The sequence below is a fragment of the Bombus vosnesenskii genome, unplaced genomic scaffold, assembly GCF_011952255.1.
Source record: "Bombus vosnesenskii isolate JDL3184/JDL3185 unplaced genomic scaffold, Bvos_JDL3184-5_v1.1 scf7180000013314, whole genome shotgun sequence".
Lineage (NCBI taxonomy): Eukaryota > Metazoa > Arthropoda > Insecta > Hymenoptera > Apidae > Bombus > Bombus vosnesenskii.
This window is the reverse complement of record NW_022882960.1, coordinates 557,568-578,016: the sequence shown is the minus strand read 5'-3', so window position 1 is coordinate 578,016 and position 20,449 is coordinate 557,568. Positions and strand designations below refer to the sequence as shown.

General features: G+C 27.6%; 2 protein-coding genes across 10 annotated transcripts; one reads left to right on the top strand and one right to left on the bottom strand.

Annotated features, from left to right (window-relative positions):
* Positions 1 to 21: 21 nt before the first annotated feature.
* Positions 22 to 4,552, bottom strand: LOC117235159 (ubiquitin carboxyl-terminal hydrolase 35). The gene is made up of 3 exons (XM_033496924.1): positions 2,919 to 4,552; positions 2,512 to 2,729; positions 22 to 2,440 (listed from the first exon to the last, which is right to left on the bottom strand). The coding sequence occupies exons 1-3, from the start codon at positions 4,394 to 4,396 to the stop codon at positions 1,497 to 1,499; spliced, it is 2,640 nt and encodes an 879-aa protein (XP_033352815.1). The 5' UTR covers positions 4,397 to 4,552; the 3' UTR covers positions 22 to 1,496.
* Positions 4,553 to 4,969: 417 nt separating this feature from the next.
* Positions 4,970 to 20,422, top strand: LOC117235158 (protein phosphatase 1 regulatory subunit 12C). 9 transcript variants are annotated; one of them, XM_033496922.1, is made up of 22 exons: positions 4,970 to 5,610; positions 7,640 to 7,770; positions 7,897 to 8,015; positions 8,106 to 8,265; positions 8,379 to 8,523; positions 8,595 to 8,728; positions 8,801 to 8,946; positions 9,449 to 9,589; positions 9,829 to 9,911; positions 9,981 to 10,098; positions 10,186 to 10,294; positions 10,585 to 10,719; positions 11,164 to 11,346; positions 11,621 to 11,734; positions 12,491 to 12,674; positions 12,917 to 13,066; positions 13,180 to 13,378; positions 13,459 to 13,568; positions 13,686 to 13,758; positions 15,297 to 15,787; positions 15,904 to 16,227; positions 18,600 to 20,422. In XM_033496922.1, exons 1-22 carry the CDS (start codon positions 5,362 to 5,364, stop codon positions 18,684 to 18,686), a joined length of 3,585 nt encoding a protein of 1,194 aa, XP_033352813.1. In that variant the 5' UTR covers positions 4,970 to 5,361; the 3' UTR covers positions 18,687 to 20,422. The 9 variants fall into 9 exon arrangements, with proteins under 9 accessions (XP_033352813.1, XP_033352807.1, XP_033352805.1 ...); XM_033496916.1 differs by lacking the exon at positions 15,297 to 15,787 and adding an exon at positions 16,831 to 16,926 and having other exon boundaries at positions 4,972 to 5,610; positions 13,686 to 13,757; XM_033496914.1 differs by lacking the exon at positions 15,297 to 15,787 and adding an exon at positions 16,831 to 16,926 and having other exon boundaries at positions 4,972 to 5,610; positions 9,413 to 9,589; positions 13,686 to 13,757.
* The last annotated feature ends 27 nt before the right edge of the window (positions 20,423 to 20,449 follow it).

Sequence of the window (20,449 nt, the reverse complement as noted above, 5' to 3'; positions counted from 1 at the left end):
ATAAAAAATCATGTGCCTCAGTTGATCGTAGGTTATCGTTTTATTATTTCTAACTATAGTTTAGTGAGTCTTTCACACGTAATTTACATTACTATATTATTAAACTAATGAACAGAAAATGGCTGCACCGCACGCAAATAATCTCATTAATAATTACAATATAATTATGCGATAAAATGTTAATCGAATGTTTATTTTTTACCCTGTAAGTAGACATAATATTCATGTATTCTCTTTACGTTGTTTTCTAGAGCAACAGATATTAAATGAGCAATAAATACAACTTATTAAGTCTACAACAAAAGGATATTTTTAAATAATTTATTCATGCCCAGTCTAAAGAAATTTATAAATACATAAAACCTAGTAAATATTGTACACTACAGTATGTCAATTATAAATTAAGATAGATAGTGTATTTTTTATCTGTTGAATACTGAGCTAAGAAATTAATATATCAATTTGACAGTATAAATTTATCACAGATTTGTAATGCTTGGAGTTTTTCTCTTTAAGATAATTACAATTAAAATATATATATTTACAATGATATAGCTGCTATTATTCTTATACTTTTCTTTTAATTTTACAATTCTAACCACGACTAACAGAAATTCAAACCCATTGACTAATTTTATAACAATTATGTAAATACAACTACCATTTGTCAAGTCTGTTATAAATGTATGTACAATATATTTAGCAATTTACGAATAATGAATGTTAGAAGCCAGAATGAATGTTAATATAAAATTGTTTAACACATAACACGTGTGTTTTTTACATGACAAAAGGCATTTGTTCAAGTTGGTATCAAATCATTGTGTGCGAAAACGTGACAAAAGTATGATTATAAAATTGATAGTATTTCGAATATTACGTAAATACTGTTTCCTGTATGCATACACTATGTAAAAACACAGCCAATTACATTAAACTTCTTATAAAATACTGAGTTTGTATTCTCTTTCCATCACAATTTTATAATACACTTTCCAATAATAACAATGTAATAATTCTTCTTTTCGTAATTTTATGAACTGATTCATTGACATTTTGTTTTTTTAAAAAGACTGTTTCAAACTTGTAAGAAACAAGTGCTAAGTACTATTCGCGAATACTCATTATATATACTTTACAATGTTTTAATATTGCAATATTAATGTTAACAATTTTTTTCGATATATTATTTAAATATTAAAAACAATTGCGAAATATACAATCATATACAAATTTGTCCTAAACATATAGACATATACAGCAACAACGTATATCAGAAAGTTTGTTGAGAAAGTTTGAACGACAGCAAACAAATATGTAGAAATTTTCTCAATACAATACCGTTCTTGAATGAGTTTACACCAATTGGTATAATAGCACTGTACTTATAAAGGAACTCTGTTTTTCTTACTAACATAAGGAAAATGTATTACAAATTTACCTGGAATATTCAATTAATTTTATAAAAGAATATAATATTTAAATGTTAAAATAACTTAATAAAGGAAACGACTCGCAGGCATATCAATTGCACCCCGACAGTTACTAGGTGGAGGGTTTTCATCATCGGAATTCTCGTTCTTCCGAAATAACATTGAATTATGTCGTCCGCGTTGAGGTTTTTCGGCTTGATGCCTCAATTCTTCGATATAAGCTGTAGTATCGTTTGCCACCAATTCTTGTAAATGTTTACTTAATGTCGATAATTCAGGTTTATCTTCGTCATAAAGTCCTTCAAACGGCACACTTTTTTCATAAAATAATATATACGGTGTGTCTGGTGGTTTCAGATCTTTAAAATCATTAAACGTCGTTTGTGAAACATAACTATCATTAAATTTGTACCAGTTTTGTTTAGAATCGCGAGCATAAGTAAAATAATGGCCATAGTCCATACTATAACCTGAATGAACAACAGCGGCATACAACTGATAACTTTCTGTAGATGTGCACAGTGGTGTAGATACTGGCATTTGTATAGTTTCATTATACATCACTTTATGGCGTAATTTCGTTCTTAATCTGGTATCGAAATCATAACGAAAATGTTTTAATATTAAAATTAAATATGTTGGTGCATGTAAAATTTTTATGATTCTTTGTGCATCGCATAATTTCATACATTTATCGCAACGATATTTATTTTCACCAGTCAATTTCTCTGGTGTAAGATAATAATTGATGAGATCTTGTACAGAAACTTCCTGATTCTCTTGAATCTCTTCTGGGAAGCACAATTGTAAATCACGAAATTTATCTGTATTATGAGAACTAGTATCACACTGAGCACACTGATACGTGATTTTACATTTTCCACCTAATACTCTATGTACAAGAGCTACTTGTGTATTTGTATCTTCCCCACCTACAGATTGTATTCCACTATCTGTGGAATCTGAATGTGAATCACTAAGTTGTTGTACTTGTGCCAAATCTTCTCCTGCAATAAAAACAAAAATATAAAGTTAATACTAAATCTTAGAATAATATCGTTACTTTAAAAAAGATTACCTTGAGTAAAATCTGCTAATGATTGTGTTTTTCTTTCTAATACAATACTTCCACTTAAATCTTCTTCAGTTGTCCAGCGCTTAATACTAGCTCCTTCTTCGCTTATTGATGAAATATCATTTATCTCTCTATCATCCTTGTATTTAAGATTAGAATTATTAGCTTCAACATTTATGGTAGTTGACTTTTCTTGCTCATGTAAAAGATCTAAAAGATGACTGTTAAAAAACACAATATAGTATTTTAATTAAACATATTTCATCATAAATATATTATTTAATATGAAAAATTTGCTTATAATATTATAATTGGAATAATTTGCTAGTAATATATATTATCAAAATAATAATTATAAAATATTATTTTAATATAAAAAATAAACATTAAATTAGTAGCAACATATTAACCAGAGAAATTCTGAACTATCTTGTTGTTGGCCTGGTAGAAAATAAGCAGGACGTGAAGCCAATAAAATTTCAGTTGGTGCCAAGGAAATTCTCTTTGAATATAGTAACAAAGCAAATAAATTTTGCAACTTTTTAAGTACAACTTGATCATCAGCTTTGCTCATAGGTTTATACATTAATACTTCGTAACAAAATTGTTTAGTCATTAACAATGCTTGTAATACACTATTCATATAACATGTATTTCCAAGATTAGAAAGTCCAACTTTCCCCAAATGTGTTTTTGGTGATTCAATTATTGGTTCAATCTCTTCCATCTCATCTACCCAAACATGTTCATTCCATACTTCTTTAACAATATGCATTCGTGGCTGTACTGGAAAACTACTTTCCAAATTATTACAGACACGCTGATTTGAAAATCTTAATGTAAGTATCTTCATGATATCAACCAAATTTTGTATGCATTCTTTACTTGATTCAGAATCTTCTTTCATTAGAAAAAAAGATATCACCATTTGTGTGTTTCTTACTATATTTTGAAACAAGGATGGAGATCCTTGTCTTTTTAATATATAAAATATAATTATGGAAGCATTTTGACGAAATACAGGTACTGATAAAGCACGAAACATTACATCAAGTTTTGCTTTTGTGACTTCAATAAGTATGGAATATTTGTGCCGTTTTTCTAAGCCAAGTATAAACTCCATAATCCAAATACTAAGTCGATCACCTATCCATTTTGGAAGCCAACTACATAAAACTTTTAAAGCTTGAGCTAGTTGGGCATCAGACTGAGATTCTGAAAGAATCCAATTAACAGCTTGTGGTATAATAGAAGGTTCTACCACTTGTAATACAGCAGCCAAACCAGGCCCAGGATCTTGTTTTTGTTTTGTATCAGATATTATTCTATACAATGTTTGCAAACATATGAAAATTAAGTTATCATTTTCAATATTCTTAGACTTTGACCTTACTACTTTTAGGAAGTTTTGTACTTTAGTAGCATTGTCATTGAATTCAGAAATTTTTTTTGGATCACATGGCATTACAAAAGTAGATAAACTAATAACAACTGCTTCACAGAGTTTCGAATGACTCACAGAGTCTGGTAAATAGATACTGTGCTCTAATAATACTTGAAGTATCGTTGTCAGATGAGACATATCACTGATATCTGTATTCCTTAACATTGTTGCAACATCATTTGATATTGGATGAATAGAAAATGGTTTTTCCATTAAATATTTTGAAAACCAAATCATGATCTTTGGAATTTCTTGTACATTTCTTATCTCATCGTTGAGTATCTCTCGTAAAATAGTCTCATAATTATTTAACTGTTCATATATGGGTTCACTTTCTAATTTTTTAAGTCTGGTCCATCCTTCAGTAACGTCTATATCTTTACCAACTGTTATCAATTTTAAACATTGTTTAATGTCGTATTCGAGGATTTGTTCGGTATTCATTGTTCACAAATTATTTATTTTAACACCACTTTAAGCTGTTTCGCTTATAATTTTTAGCAAGAACTATTATTAACCTCAACCAAGAATGACTTTCACGAAAATCTAAATGATTTCATGGCCCTAGAAAGATAAAAAAGCAAATGTCAACTTCAAAACAGGAAAAGTAACTATGCCTACGACACAAAATCAAAGCAACGTACCTGATTAATGTTTACTTTTTATTTTAAAACTATTTATTTGCATGATTTATTTAAACGATTATTTATCTATATGATGCTATAGATTTATAAATTTAAATATTCTTTTGTTTGTTTTGTTCTATTAAGATAGATTATAATATTAAAGACTAAACAATCAATAAAATATATGAAAACATTTTATACATAGTACCATTATGTTTACAATTTTGTAATTGTATATAGTTCCATTATTTCTATTTACATGTAGAAATACATTTTACAGTGCTGTTCTTAGTATACTATTATTATTGAAAATATTAATGATAAATTACATGTAATAGAAGAATAAAAGAAACGCTAGAAACATGAGAGCGTAAAATGTTGGCTACACTACAGGTTGTTTCGCTGGTTTCGACACAGCTCGCACGGTACGGGACGGCCAAGAATAGCAAAGAGCACGCGAATCTAGCCGTCCTGTAACTGAGTCTGGTGAAGGCGACCGACCGCTCCCTTCGTAGTCCGTCAGAACGAATTTGAACGTATATTTTTCTTAGTGGAAAAACACGCGATCCGCGATTAAGTTGTATATGGAGGTAAGAAGTGGAAAACGATCATTTCAGCGTGTCGAATCACGCAAAGTGAACTGAAGTGAAGTGGCCTCGGCGAAGTGGAGATCTAAAAGCAGTAGAGAAGGAGAGAGTGAGAAGAAGAGAAAGAAAGAGAAGAAAAGACTGTGTGCGAAGTGGTTATAAGATTCTTGAGTGCAGTCGTGCGTGTTTTCGGGCAATGTCTCTCGAAAGTCGTTCGAGCTCAGCCCTATTTAAAAGGGCTGAACAGCTCAAACGCTGGGAACAGTCCGAAACAAATCGTGAACCGACTCAACCACGTCAGGTTGCACGAAAAATTAAATTCTCAGCGGATTGTGTGTTCTTGGCAGCATGCGCGGCAGGCGACAAGGAAGAGGTCGTACGTTTACTCCAAAAGGGGGCGGATATCAACACCGGAAATGTTGATGGTCTCACAGCATTACATCAAGTAAAATTCTTCGATTACTCTTTTACACTTTTGTTTATATGGCACGATTTCATTCCGATACGATTACGTCCACAACAACAAACTCGACTGACAATGAGTTCTCCCAGTTTTGCTTTCTCCTCATGTTTTCCCCCCTCAATCTTAATTCTTAATGCAAGATGGCTACTACATGTTCCAGCTGTCTAATTTAAGCGTAATCGATCAAATTTTCTTTCATACCTACAATGTCACATTTAATAATAGGATAAAAATGCAGATGTAGTTCTACCACAAAGTATGTGCTTCCGCTATCTCTTGCAATTCAAGCCATACAACTACTCCCTCTGATAACACTCGACAAAACTGTTCATCCCCACCCTTATACGACTATTGTTTATGTATATAGAAAATGAATTTAAAAATCAACAAAATTATTGCGCTTGGATTTATCTAAATATTTCATTGATAAAAGTTAATTAAGTAAAAAGTTAGTTAAGAAAGTAAATACAACTGAAAAATATCTTATCTTTAATGAATGTATATAATATATATAAAATTATTTCTGTTATATTTAATCTTCATTTTTGATTTATAACAATTATACACGTAACAGTTAATCTAATATCACAAATACCAAATAAAAAATTAGTTCTATGTAAATAAAATTTAAAACCACAAAGAAGAATGCATGCTAAAATTTAATCTTAGATATTTTATAAATGAGCATATGTTTTATATCACAAATTGGGAATGTTTCTTTTAAAAATATTGATTAATAATGTAAATATTGTGCTGTTCGTATCTAATTTATTTTGTTAATCAAGTAACTTGAACATATTAGTTTATAAGTTATTAATAATATATCAAGGTGCAACTATAAACTATCAAGATTGCTAAAATATATTGAAATTAAGATAAAGTTAAAAATAACTTTGTGGAAAATAAAATAAATATATTCCTACAATGAACAAAAATGTTTAATATTAATATTATAAAAAAGTAATGTTTTATATATATATGTGTGTGAATTTTTATTATGTATACACAGTGTAAAAAATAGAGAAAAAGTTAATTTATTAAAATCTTATTACAAACTTAAAATCTCGAATTATAATAAAGGTATGTATGAAATTCAAATCTTTTTCTAATGATTTAAATAGATAAATATCACGTACTGAAAAAATGATTAATATCATATTTCTGAGTGAGAATGTATTCTGTCACTTAAATATAATGTCAATAAGAAATAAAATTTCTATTAGACAAATAGTACTTATATTATAACAAAATTATTATAACTATTTAGAAGTTCTTTGATTATTGTTCATATTATTGCTGAATTAAATTCAGTTTATAAGTTTCACTGAATGAATTGTATCAAAGTTATGTAATTACTAAACTCAGCCAGAATCATTCATAAAGCATTTATATATACTTATAACAAACATGATTTAACCTTAAAAAGTACATATATATACATACATATATAATAAATTATTTTAGATGAAATATATCACATTTATTACTATTATTTAAGTCTGATAGTAAGAGGAAGTTTAGGCATTTCATGGATTTGCGAAAATAGAATGTGAAAATACATCAGGCATCAAATGCTATTTATAGTTCTCTGTTAGAAGTCAGAGGCTGCAGCATCTGTATTCTATGTCCTCTGTCTTAAAATGTTATGATACATAATGTCCTTTTTAATCTACATATGACATCATCCTCTAATTTTCATTAAATTTCAATTAGACAATTTATTATTTATAACTATTAGATGTAACACAGAATTCAATTATATGAAATACTTAAATATTATAAAACTTATGGCTAAATTAATAATAAATTTTTGTCTTTCCTTTTTCCCTGCTTTTTCTGTTTAACCTTTAAAAGTATTTGTAAATATATTATTGGAAGCTGTATTTATTAATATTTATGTAACTTTTTACATATCCTGTCGTTAGTGTTAAATATTATACTTTAAGATATTTTACCATTTCTATAATTATAATTTATTTAACTAAAAGGAGTCACAATATTTTAATTATAGGCATGTATCAATGATGATCTGGATATGGTCGAATTTTTAGTAGAAAAAGGAGCTGATATCAATTGTGGAGATAATGAAGGCTGGACACCATTGCATGCAACTGCATCTTGTGGATTTATATCTATTGCTAAGTTAGTATTGCTTTTACTTTGATATTGAAAATACTAATGATTTATTAATGATTTAAACATTTTAATAATTATAATATAGTAATAAATTTCAGAAATTTGTTTAAATAAAAGAATATAATTTTACAGATATTTAATAGAGAAAGGATGTAATTTAGCAGCAGTTAACTATGATGGTCAACTAGCTCTTGATATTGCTGAAAGTGTTGAAATGGAAGATATGCTGCAACAACATATAAGTAAAGCTGGTTTGTATTTATAATTATCTTCTATAAAAAAAACATAGTAATCATTCAAGTACTATTATAAAATTATATATTTTGTAATTTGGTTTATAGGCATAGACTGTGATCAAGCCAGAAGTGAAGAAGAAAGATCAATGTTAAATGATGCTAGAGCATGGCAATCAGGAGCAGCTGGCAAGGATTCAATCCATCCTAAATCAGGAGCCACTGCTCTTCATGTTGCTGCTGCTAAAGGCTACATTGACGTTATGGAGTAAGAGTCTCCAGATTCTATTAGAATAAACTATTAGAGAAAAAAATATTTAAAGAAAAATGTTAGATAAAGTTATTATTTGTTATATACTGAATTTAGCACTGATATTTCAGAATATTACTGCAAGCTAGGTGTGATGTTAATGCTCAAGATTTTGATGGTTGGACACCTTTGCATGCTGCAGCACATTGGGGACAATTAGAAGCCTGTGAACTTCTAGTGGAAAATTTTTGTAATATGGACATTAAGAATTATGCTGTAAGATATATTAAAATTGTTTTATATTTTAAATAACCAAAATTGTCTCTTTCATAACATTACATTGATAGGATCAAACTGCATTTGACATTGCTGATTCATCTATATTACCAGCCCTGGAGGAATTAAAAGCAAAACAACAGTTATTAATGAAAGACCATCCACAAATTATTAATAAGAAACAGCCAACTATACCAAAGAAACGGTTTGTACTATAAACAATTAATAATCATGTACAAAAAAAAATTCATTTATTGTATGAATTATTATATTGCAGTGTATCAACAAATAACGAAAATACTATAACTATGCAAGAATCAGTAGAAACATTTGAAGAAGAGACGCCAAATAAAGTTAAAAAGGTCGAATTAGAAATTCAGTCTGATAAAGAAGATTCTAGTACTGGAACAAATAGTGATGTTGGTATGTTTTGTTCCCTTTATATTACTTATATGGGTTTGCTAATTTGCATGTCTATATTTAAACATTTTGGCAAATTATTTGATTTTGTTACTAAATGGTGATGATTTTCTAAACTTAGATATTCTATGGATATTATTGTGTAGAAAAGATGTATTTAAAAAGATGTTTTGTAATTTGTTACTTACAATTTCATTTAAAAATGTGTGGCAGAGTAATACTACCAGAGCACTCTGTGAATTAAAGCAAATAAACCTAGTATTTCTCAATCATTTTGTATATACAGATGTTTTGATAAAATAAGAATTTTATTAAATTTTTAGACATTTTCTTTTTTGAGAAATTCAGAGATTTATTTAAATTTATTTACAAATGATTGAGAAGTGCTGATGTAGGTAGGAATAGTTTCTTATGAAGAATATATTACGCACTATTCAGTTTTGCAAGTCTATTTTACTTACCTTAACAGCAATTTGTATTTCTTGTAACAATGCTGCATGGACAGAAGCGACACGTGAAACAGATATGGAAGAGAGTGATGGTGAAGGTGAATCTGAGACTAGCTCAGACTCACATTCTTCCACTTACTCCAATCAATCTGATAAGTCTAACGAATCAAACCACTCTCCATGTCTTACAGATGATGGTGAGTTTTGTCTGTAAGACTGTTTTTATACTCTTAAAATTACATTCTGTTGCATGTACATATTATAAGATCTCTCTTGTTCCTTTTCATAATGAAAATAATACTTTAAGATTTGATTATTACAAATACTATTCCATTGAAATAAATGGATGCACATTCCATTGATGTCCTTCCTTCTTAAAGAGATAATGTAAAATTAATTTGATTTACATTATATTCATTTTAATTTAACTTTACAGAAAAGAAAAATAGAGCAAATAGAGAAGAAACAGCCCCGCGTAATATTTCGCCTCCTATCGATGCTAATAAAGTTCCTAATCAGGTAATATTTATATACGAATTGAACAATATATTTTTTTGGTTATCAATTTTTGCAATTTGATTCTTTTAGGCTCCAATAATGCCTCCAAAACAACAGACTGATAATGAAGAAGGAGTTATACCATCTTGGCGGCGATCAGGCTCTTTCAGAAATAGGGTACAAAATACAGAAGCAACTTTGTCTTCGAGTAAGTTATGAATATTATAAAAATACTTTATATTGTTTTACATCATTATAATATACTATTACTATCTTCTATTTTATGTATACGTAGGGCTTGAAGATAAGGATAAAACTATTAAATCGCCAACCATGTCAAACAAACTTAATACGGAACCTGATGTCGTATTGACAAGAACGCATAGCTTTGAAACGGATGAAAAGTAAGTTAGATGAATTTAACATACATTGTTTGTGATATTACAATTTTGGAATTTCTTGTATTATTCAAATTTCGTTAACATATACATACATTTTTAATCATATATACATTATTCATATTATAATCATTTATAATTCTGCATATTTATATTTATGTTTATTATTTTGTATATCAGAATCTGCAAGCATTTAACAAATTATTCACGTCAGAAATTAAATATAGTAGCTTCTGAGCTTTATGCATATAGAAAATTAGAGTAGTTGTGTGCATGGCATGATGCATGTTATGCAGGTTTTATGAGCAGTACTTGGCATTACGAGCTCGAATCAAGGCGTTTTCTTGCCCTACTCTCCATTGCTGCAACGCAGCTACTCCTACTCACACGAATACTACGACCCGTTCTGCATCTCTACGCGAAACCCACAGGTGCGCATATTTCGTACATCATATATGTTAATGCTTTCGATATGTATAATTTTTCATAAGATTGTATCAAAATTTCTGTGTATTTGTTGTACCATATACTGTTATAATAAACATATTATAACAGTATATATTATATTAATATATTAACAGTATATATAAACAGTATATATTATAATAATATATTATAATATTATAATAAACATATAATAAACATATTATATTACAATCATTAATGTACGAAGTAAGCTTTTTGCATTCTCTGCTTTTGCACGGCTTAAACGTCAATTAACCATCTTATTGTATACCTCACAGTATTATGTATTTCACAGTATACAATTTTTAAACAGTGTAATATTAAACTTTATTCTGATTTTATAAAATTCACATAACTGAGATGAGATTGTATTTTTCTATTATATAACAACTATACTGTTTTGACTTTAGAAGAAAAGAAGCAAAATTAAACTTGGAACTCTCAAGACTGCCACAGGGAAGCAATACACTTTCACCAACAACTACATCCAAAACAATAGTGTCAAGTACACTGCCAACTACTACAGCTACAGCTACGACTGCCACAACAATAACAACTACTACAAGTCCTATTCCAACTAATCAAATACGCAGGTAAATATTAAACAAAGTAAAAATTTATTCTAAACAAATTCATGTAGGGAAGCAACTGCCATTTATAAAGTATTTTTCTATAATTTCTAAGCTAAAGTAATAGATTTAGAAACTCAGTAAATGAATCTGCTAAATGCAAGAGAACTAAGATAGGTTTTTAAAAGCTTAATTACTGCAAACACTTATTGGAGATCTAGAATATGTACAAAATACATTTAAAACCGTAGTTTATATATTCATATTTGCAACGTGCATTGTTAATATGGCTGAGTAGTGTTCAACCAGTGGAAGCTACAGCTACAAACAATTCAGTAGCAGTTCCTGGAACTCCCACTACACCAGGAGGGAGCAAACTAAGTCCAGGAAATATCTTCAAGAATTTCTTCAAGTGGGTACTTAATGTTTGACCTGAGAAGATTCTCTTGAAATGTGTGATTTTGCATATTTTATAATATATTATTAAATTATTGGCAGTGGCATGAAAATTTGCTTTACAGTGTAATTATTTATTTGAGTTGCATATATTTATCCTAAAATATTACTTGTCCCAATAACCACTGCCTTGTCTTTGTTGGTGAAGATAATATTTCAAACTCAAAAACACTGCCACTGAGACATAAGAGTTAATTTTCTCAGCCATTTAAGTAGCATCACATTTTTCAATGTACATTCTTTTTGTATAAAATCTATTTCTCAGCAAATTTACCGATGTGACACAAGATCATAGCTTCAAGTGCACGAAAGTACCATGTATGACATAAAAAGAAAAAAGAAACATGTGCCTCATTGACATACTGTTTCTTAATTTTATAAAAACATAAAATTTTGGCATGTTGAATATTTCAAAATATATTTTATCCACGTAACATAAGTACAATTAAACAATATTATTTTCTGACTATTATATTTAGGACTGTAATATTTACAGATGGTTGTGATTGATATAATTAATAACAAAATAGTTGTTTTAAGTTAAAATAAAGGCATAATTGTTTTATGTGATATTTGTAAGTGTTGCTTGTAAATTATGTTTATTGTAATATTTAATGCTTTTTAAATTTTTGTTATATTTAAAGTAAAACTTGAAAACATTGTATAGATAATTAAAATGTAAATTATCAATATAATGTAAATTTCTGTCTAGATCATTTGTTCCTCCTGTTCGTGATGAGGAAAGTGAAACACAAAGAAAAGCACACGCGAAAAGAGTAAGAGAAACTCGACGTTCGACTCAAGGAGTGACATTGGACGAAATCAAAAGTGCAGAACAATTAGTAAAAAAGAAACAACAAAACAATGAAATTCCTTCCACAATATCTTCTACACAGGTAAATCTCTTTATACATTACCTTGGCTTTGAAATATGTCTAAATCCTACTAAATTATTATAAGATGTACATATTGTGCTAGAATTTTTTAATCCCATATGTAACTATTATGTAAATTTATAAACATATGTATAATTGTGTACGTTTTATTTTGCACACCTGCAATACTTATGAAATACTAAATTTCTTAATAATAATGAAAGCTTTATAATTGTTTACTCATATTTTTTTAAATAACTCAGCCTGCAACCACTACCAGCAATACAGCCTCAATTACAGCTACAATAACAACAGCAACTCCTACTACTGTAATTTCAAATAAACCTTCTGAAGAACTTAATTTACCTGAAAGACGACCTTCCTGGAGATTGAAAGTGGATAATGGAAGCAAGGTTTGTGGTTTATATCATTTAATGAATAATTTTTTCACATTTTGATATAATCCATATTACACTTATACCGTAGTAATATAGTTTTATATTATTGAAAAGAATGTATTACTTAGTTCCAGCTAGAAGATGCTAATAACAGAGCTACTACGCTATCTAATACAGATACTACTACAGCATATATGAGAAGACCTTCAGCGGGTACAAGTGTACCTAGACCATCATCAGCTCCGGTTGAAACTATCGCAACGAGTAGTGCAGAAACAACAGTGACATTACCACTTAGACGATTGTTAAAACAACCTGAAGATAAAGGTATGCACGTTGATACTTACATATATAGGTTTAAGTATATAAATAAAAATTTTTATACTACTTCTGCTGATATGTTTTAGAACAAGATAAGGAAAATGATAGTAGAAATGCACAAGCTACACAAGCTGTTATACAAAGGAGACGAAGACCTAAAAGGAGATCTACTGGCGTTGTCCATGTTGATATGGACGTTAGTATTAATTATTATTTCATTAATTTCAATTATTTGAGTTTATCATTTTTTATATATTTTTAAATTATGTGTTTAACATAAAGCAGGTTAATCAAGTAACTGAATATTTTATAGGAAATCGATCCAGAGAAACAAGACTTAACTGCTGGAGGAGATTATGATGAGTCCAAAATTAACCACAATGAGGTAAATAAATTAATTTTACCTTATTATTTTTTTAGAATTATAAATAACATTTAAAAATTTTGACAAGTTTTCTACTTTTATAAATCTGAATTAAAAATTATTTATATTAACCAAAAAGAATGAAAAAACATTTAATTATCTATTTTTATTACTTCATCATTAGAATAAACGAATTCTTATATGTAATAAGATATTTTTACTTTAACATTGTTTCTATGTTTGAATTAGTAAGCATTATATATAACTATTATAATATGAACGCAATTTCATGAAGCACAGACGTTTTGAGTTATTTTGGGATTAGTCTCTGGGAAGATTAACCTCTATTCGTGCATGCTTCGTTAAAAATAGTTTCCCATTTCTTATCCTCCTATATCTCGTCAGACTGTGCATTAAGATCAATTGCACATATAGAAGTACTGTAACTTTATTGATTTCTCAATTTTATATTTAAAATCATGTTTATAATCATATATTATTTTCGTACTATTTTGTATAATTTTGCATCATTTATTTCATTGCACACTATGCCTCTTATAAATAGATAATCTTTAAAATATATCAAAATTTATTGAAATTATTACATTAGTATACATAGTATATAATAATTTATATAATTCATGACGTATATTAAATGCACACAGATAGCAACAAATTAAGTATTTGTTTATATAAATGTTTCAACATATTTCATAATATATAAATAAGCAGTCTTTTTGTTTGAAGCAACGAAATAAGAAACAGAAGTAAAAAAATTGATCATGAACATAGCCTGAGAGTACCTAAAAATATTCTATTGACATTTGCAACAGTATGGCACTTTGACATTTAGAATAGATGAGAAAGAATGTATTTATTGTTTGCATGGTCCTGGACACATTTGTTTATAAAAGGAAACAAATTTGTTTAATTTTATGGTAATATATATTGTATAACATACGAAATTTTTTAACACAAAAATATAATTATTTTAATTACATAGTTTGCATTATATTTATGATATGAATAACATCAAAAGTATATTTGCAAAATTTGTATATATTTACAAATTATTGCATAGATAAATTATTTTTTCTAATATAATTTGATATATTATAATTAAAGCTATAGGAATTATAAAGTAATTATATACATATTTCACAATATTTAATTATTTATAAAATATCTCAAAAGTAAAACGTGAAATATATTTATTCTAAAAAACACAATCTTTATAACAGTGTAGGTTTATGCCTGTGACCTATAAATAGCATACCAAACTGATGCTTTAGAGTAAACTGGCTGATGTCTTAAGTTCCTCCACCCAGTCTACGTCAGTCAAATACTTGCTGTCATTAGAACTAGATCGTTTTATATCTGAATATATTGTGACAAAGTGATCTAACATTAAATTATAAAATTATTAAAAAATTTCAATCTTTCTTTAAAAAATACTATGTAAAGAAGTTATATTTAATTAAAGAATAAAAATAGTTTAAAGTAATACGATTTTTAAAGCTATTTTATCAGTTTTATAAACAATGTCATCCTATAGAAAAAGATCTCAAGGAAAACCAACAACAGCTGCAGGATTAAGAGCTCAAGCATCAGCAAATGGAAACTCAATTTTTGGAAACAGATCACGAAGTATTAGTGGATTATTTCCTTTAAATCAAAATAGTTATTCCGGTCTGCTAGGTATTAACGAAAATCCTATTGGATTACCAAATTTTTTTAATAAAACTACAAAAAGTAATGAATCATTTAGAAAAACTCCTTATTCAAATTCTACAAGTAATTTGAATTATCAAAATCCATACACCACATATGGTGGAACATCATCAGGATATGGAAGTATAACTCTTCCAATAAATATTAACTCTTTGCGTTTACCACCTTCTACGAGTTATAATTATTTAAATCTTAATCCAAATAATCATTTACAAGCACAGAGAACAAAAAGCTTTAATAAAACAAAAACAAAACTAGATCTTCATATTGGATCTAGAAGTTCTAGTTTGCAAAGCTTAGCCAGTTCTGAAGGATACATTGTAAGAAAATATATTAAAATATTATAAAAAGAAATGTATTATATTTTTTTATGAAATTTGTAAAAGTTATTTTAACTTAATTATATACATCTCCTTTGTTTGGATTTATTTTACAGAGTGGAAATGACCGTACTGGGAGATCTAACAGGCTAGGATCTATATCATCACTATCATCAGAAGCACCTTCTATGTCAGTAAGACTAAAGTCTACAACTTCTGAAAATGGTGAATTAGATTATAAAAAATTGTATGAAGAATCTCAAGCAGAAAATGAAAGACTTAAAGAAAAGCTTAGGCGGTCAGATGAACAATTAAAGGAAGCCAGAAATTTATTGGACAAAGCACAAAGTGCTCAAAATAAAACAGTTCTATCTGAAACTGAGAAAAGGGAAAGGAGAGCAATGGAAAGGAAATTGTCAGAAATGGAAGAAGAATTGAAGGTAAGAATTAAAGACTTTTATTTTACATTTTAATTACTGTTTTGTACATTGTTCTCTAAAAATAATCTTCAGATATTATTATATATCAAGAAATTATTTTAATTAAACAATTATTTGAAACATTTTAACATTAATTATTATGTATCATTATATTTCTATATATTTTTCGATTACATACATGATCTTAGTTAAAATGCACGTTACAATTTTTTGACAATTACGTTTTGATTGTTATAACTAAATACAGAGGAAGGTGCCAGCATTTCTGGAGTGGTTAATTTGAGAGAAATTGAAGAAGTATAAGCAGCTTTTAATGCATTGCTTTTCTTTATTTGCCATTTCTTGGTGCTTCTATTTTTAGTACTTCTTATCAAATAATCACGCTTATTATTTACGCAATATAATGATTTTAATTGGCACTTTGTATTTTTTTCTTACTTTATTTTTTTATTTATAGTCTGTGTGGTTTACATTATCTATACATTTGGCTAATAATTGAAAATGATATTATTAATGTATAAATGATGGTAGAGTACATAGTATTGTCTGGTGGGGCTTTTATAAGACAAGCGAATTTTAGGCTAATTGTTTCACTGTTTACAGCAATTACAAAAGCTCAAAGCTGAAAATGAGAGATTGAAAGCCGAAAATCGGGCACTTACCCGCGTCGTATCCAAACTCACCAATACTACTAAATAGGTAAAGGACATAATGACAGCATCTGCGTTAACAGTGTACATCGTATTCCATGTACAATATTAATTAATTAATTGATTACTTACGATTTTTACGTTCTGATCGCAATATTAAAATGTTGAAACGATGTCGCTCACTGACTTATCTTACAATACAGCTTCGCAAAATATACTACGCGTAATTGTGATCATTAAAATAGTTTCATTTTAAGAATCTATAACAGCTTATGGTACAAAAATTTAAAGCTTGTATAAATCTTTTTAATAGATATTATGCTATAATTATATGAGACTACGTTTTTCTCTATTTTACTAATGATACTTACAGTATGTGCATCTTTATTGATTTCCATATATATATATTTTTTTTATATTTCTAAATTCTTACAAAAATAACGTTTAATAAAATTTACAGATATCTTATTATTGTTAAATCATTTGTACCAATACAAATGTTACGTCAATAGAAATTAAAATATCAAATACATAATCAGATTATTTCCCAAAATTAAAGAACGCAGCCTGTCCTTTATTTTAGTTCTAAAAACAGCTCTTATAAGCAATCTAATTTCAAAATTTTTTAATTATATAATTTAAGATGTTTTAAAATAGTAAAACTTTTAAGAAATATGAAATTCTTATAGTTCTAATCCATAGAACATGGACTGTTTTAAAATTTCAGTTTAATTTAAAAAAAAAACTTACAAATACTTTTATTTCGGCTATATTTTTGTAACTTTTGAGTACTATTTTTGAACTTTGTGGAAATATAAACATTTAAGAATATTTAAAAATTTATATACATAACTGTATCATTTTTCCTAAGAAAGCATGTTCAGAGTAAAGTTACATTTTATTGCACTATGTATTGTTTGATACTCACATTTCATTGCCCGATTTATATTATACATATCACTCTTCATATATTGTCTACTAGTAAATTTGTAATAATAGATTTTGTAAGATGCATGAAAAAAATTGAATAATTAAAATATAAGATTGCATCAAACAATAAAAAACAATCTATATTTATATTTTCTACATTATTTTAAAGATATAATTTATTTTAAAAATCATAATAAAATGGTATAAATGTTATTTATGAATGCAATAAGAACCAGAAATCCAATTGGAAGAGCATTAACTTAGAAACAGGAGATAAAAAATATGTATTAAACAAGCCAAGATATTGGGGTATATATTAGAAATTGCTTTACATGCAATAATTACTTTCGCTTTTACTTTTTATTTCTGCACATGATCTTAAAATATAACAGTTTATTAAAATTATAAATACATAAATTCTAAAAAGGTTCAAAAGATATTGATAAAATATAATTCAATATTTTAATTTAATTATGTTATTCCTTGTATGTGTGTAAAATTTTTACATAGCATTAAAATTATATCCGCTTGTTATATTTTATATATACTACTCCTTTGATTTTAATGCACTTAATTGTTTTATTGTTTTCATTTCTAAATCTCCAGTTGCAATGGTACTTGCTTGTGTCCCATGTTTTGTTTGAGTTGTTTTTCTTATTTTGTGAGCATTTATTTGACCCACTCTATAATGGCATTGCCTTTGTATTTCATTCTTTATTTTTTAAAAATTTCTTTTTAGTAAGGAATACAATTAAATATGACACAAAATAGTTTTACCTTCTTCTTTTCTAGGTGATGGACCAATTGAAATGTGAAAACCAGAGGCTAAAAGATGAAAACGGTGCCTTGATAAGAGTAATCAGCAAATTATCCAAATAACTCCAATGGTCTTAAAAAAGGGCTGTCTAGCGTTTCTTATGTTGCATTACAATTGATTGAATGAATTGTTTTAGCTATAAAGCATCATGATCATTATTGCTAGTATTCTTACAATGTATATTACATCATCACATTATTGATGAATTTATTCTTAATGCTAGTAATTTAATTTATTATCAAACAAATCACTCGCGTGGCTGTGCCAAGAGCGAAGAGAGACATTGCTCCTATTCTTAGAATTGTGAATAGTCGACTATAAAGGACTTAGAATTTTTACTTTCTCACATGTAACTCTTCCTGTCGAAGATAAATTTCATGGTTCATTTTAGAGCCGGCGCTTGTAAAGCAAAATGTACTTCGTTCGAATTGATAAAAAACAAACGTTCTTTATGACAATTTTTTTTAAAGAATTCACGTTATTAATGTTGACTCTTTATAAGGATATTTTGTAAATATGTAATAGGTAATAATAACGTGGCATTTTAGAATTAAATAAGAAAATTTTTTACTTTCAAAAAACACGTAAGAGATATATATCAAATTTATTGTATAAACTTGTTTCCATAATTGTAATGCAGGCGAATACATTCGTAGCGTATTACAAGATTAAGTAGAACAATAAAAAAAAAAGTGAATTAAGATAATGATTTTCATGCTATTCAAGTGGCCTTTCCTGGAAGACTGCAATTTATAATCCTTCCATCATTGCCATATTTTACAGAATGCAGAAAATTCATGCAGTAAATAATGTATGTTTTAATATTATTTTACAATTCGTTGTTATTGAAATATAATTCAAACAACTAAAATTTTTTAATACATAAAAAAGGTTAAAGATAATGTAGTTTCTATTAATTGGTATCAACAAACAAATTGTGTTGTTACATTTAACAACTAATTTAATGTATTCGATTGAAAGAAAGGACTTTACTTTTTAAATAGAAATATTTGTAATGAAATTTTAATTTTGATAAAAATTATAAATTTATAAGTAATGAGAAAAGGAAAAATGACAATGTATGGGTGACATGTTTTTTAACAATGTTATTGTAAAAAATTGTACAAAGATAAGTTGAAATAGTTATTTCATAATGATGTTTGTTATTAAATAACAATTCTGCGTAACTGTTTAGTATATACACGTACTTCCATTATATTATATAGCTACGTGCTTATTGTACTTGAAAATTGTTTGAATGAAACTAGCATCACAGTATACAATGCTCATTATTGTATAAATATAAACAAAAGTCCATTTGTACAATTTGTGATAAGTAGTTCAATCTTTATCAAATATTTTTCGGCTTGATTGAGATGTTTCATATTATGTATTTTTTGTAAATATAATTATCTATAGCTATACATATATATGATTGTACTGTATATGTATACAATATTATTCAAATGATCCTAATAATTATTTGTAAATTTTTGTTTGCGTTCTTGTCATTCATTTTATATCAATGTATCTTCATAACATTTATAAAACCACATTCAATATTTCACATAAACAACACAAAATGATTGAATCTTTGCAAATTCATTCATTTGATAAAGATTGATTCTGCTATGATATCTTGCACGATTATAATAAACATGTCCTACCCTCAGGTATCACGTAGATGAAAGTCAGTGAATGTGGTCTGACGTTTTTGTGAAATATTTTATAATATAATTAACACTGTTAAAAATAAAATTTTGTGCTGGTTCAAATTAAATTTTGAAGTTACATAGGAGCCTAACAATCTCCAGTTTGTTAAATC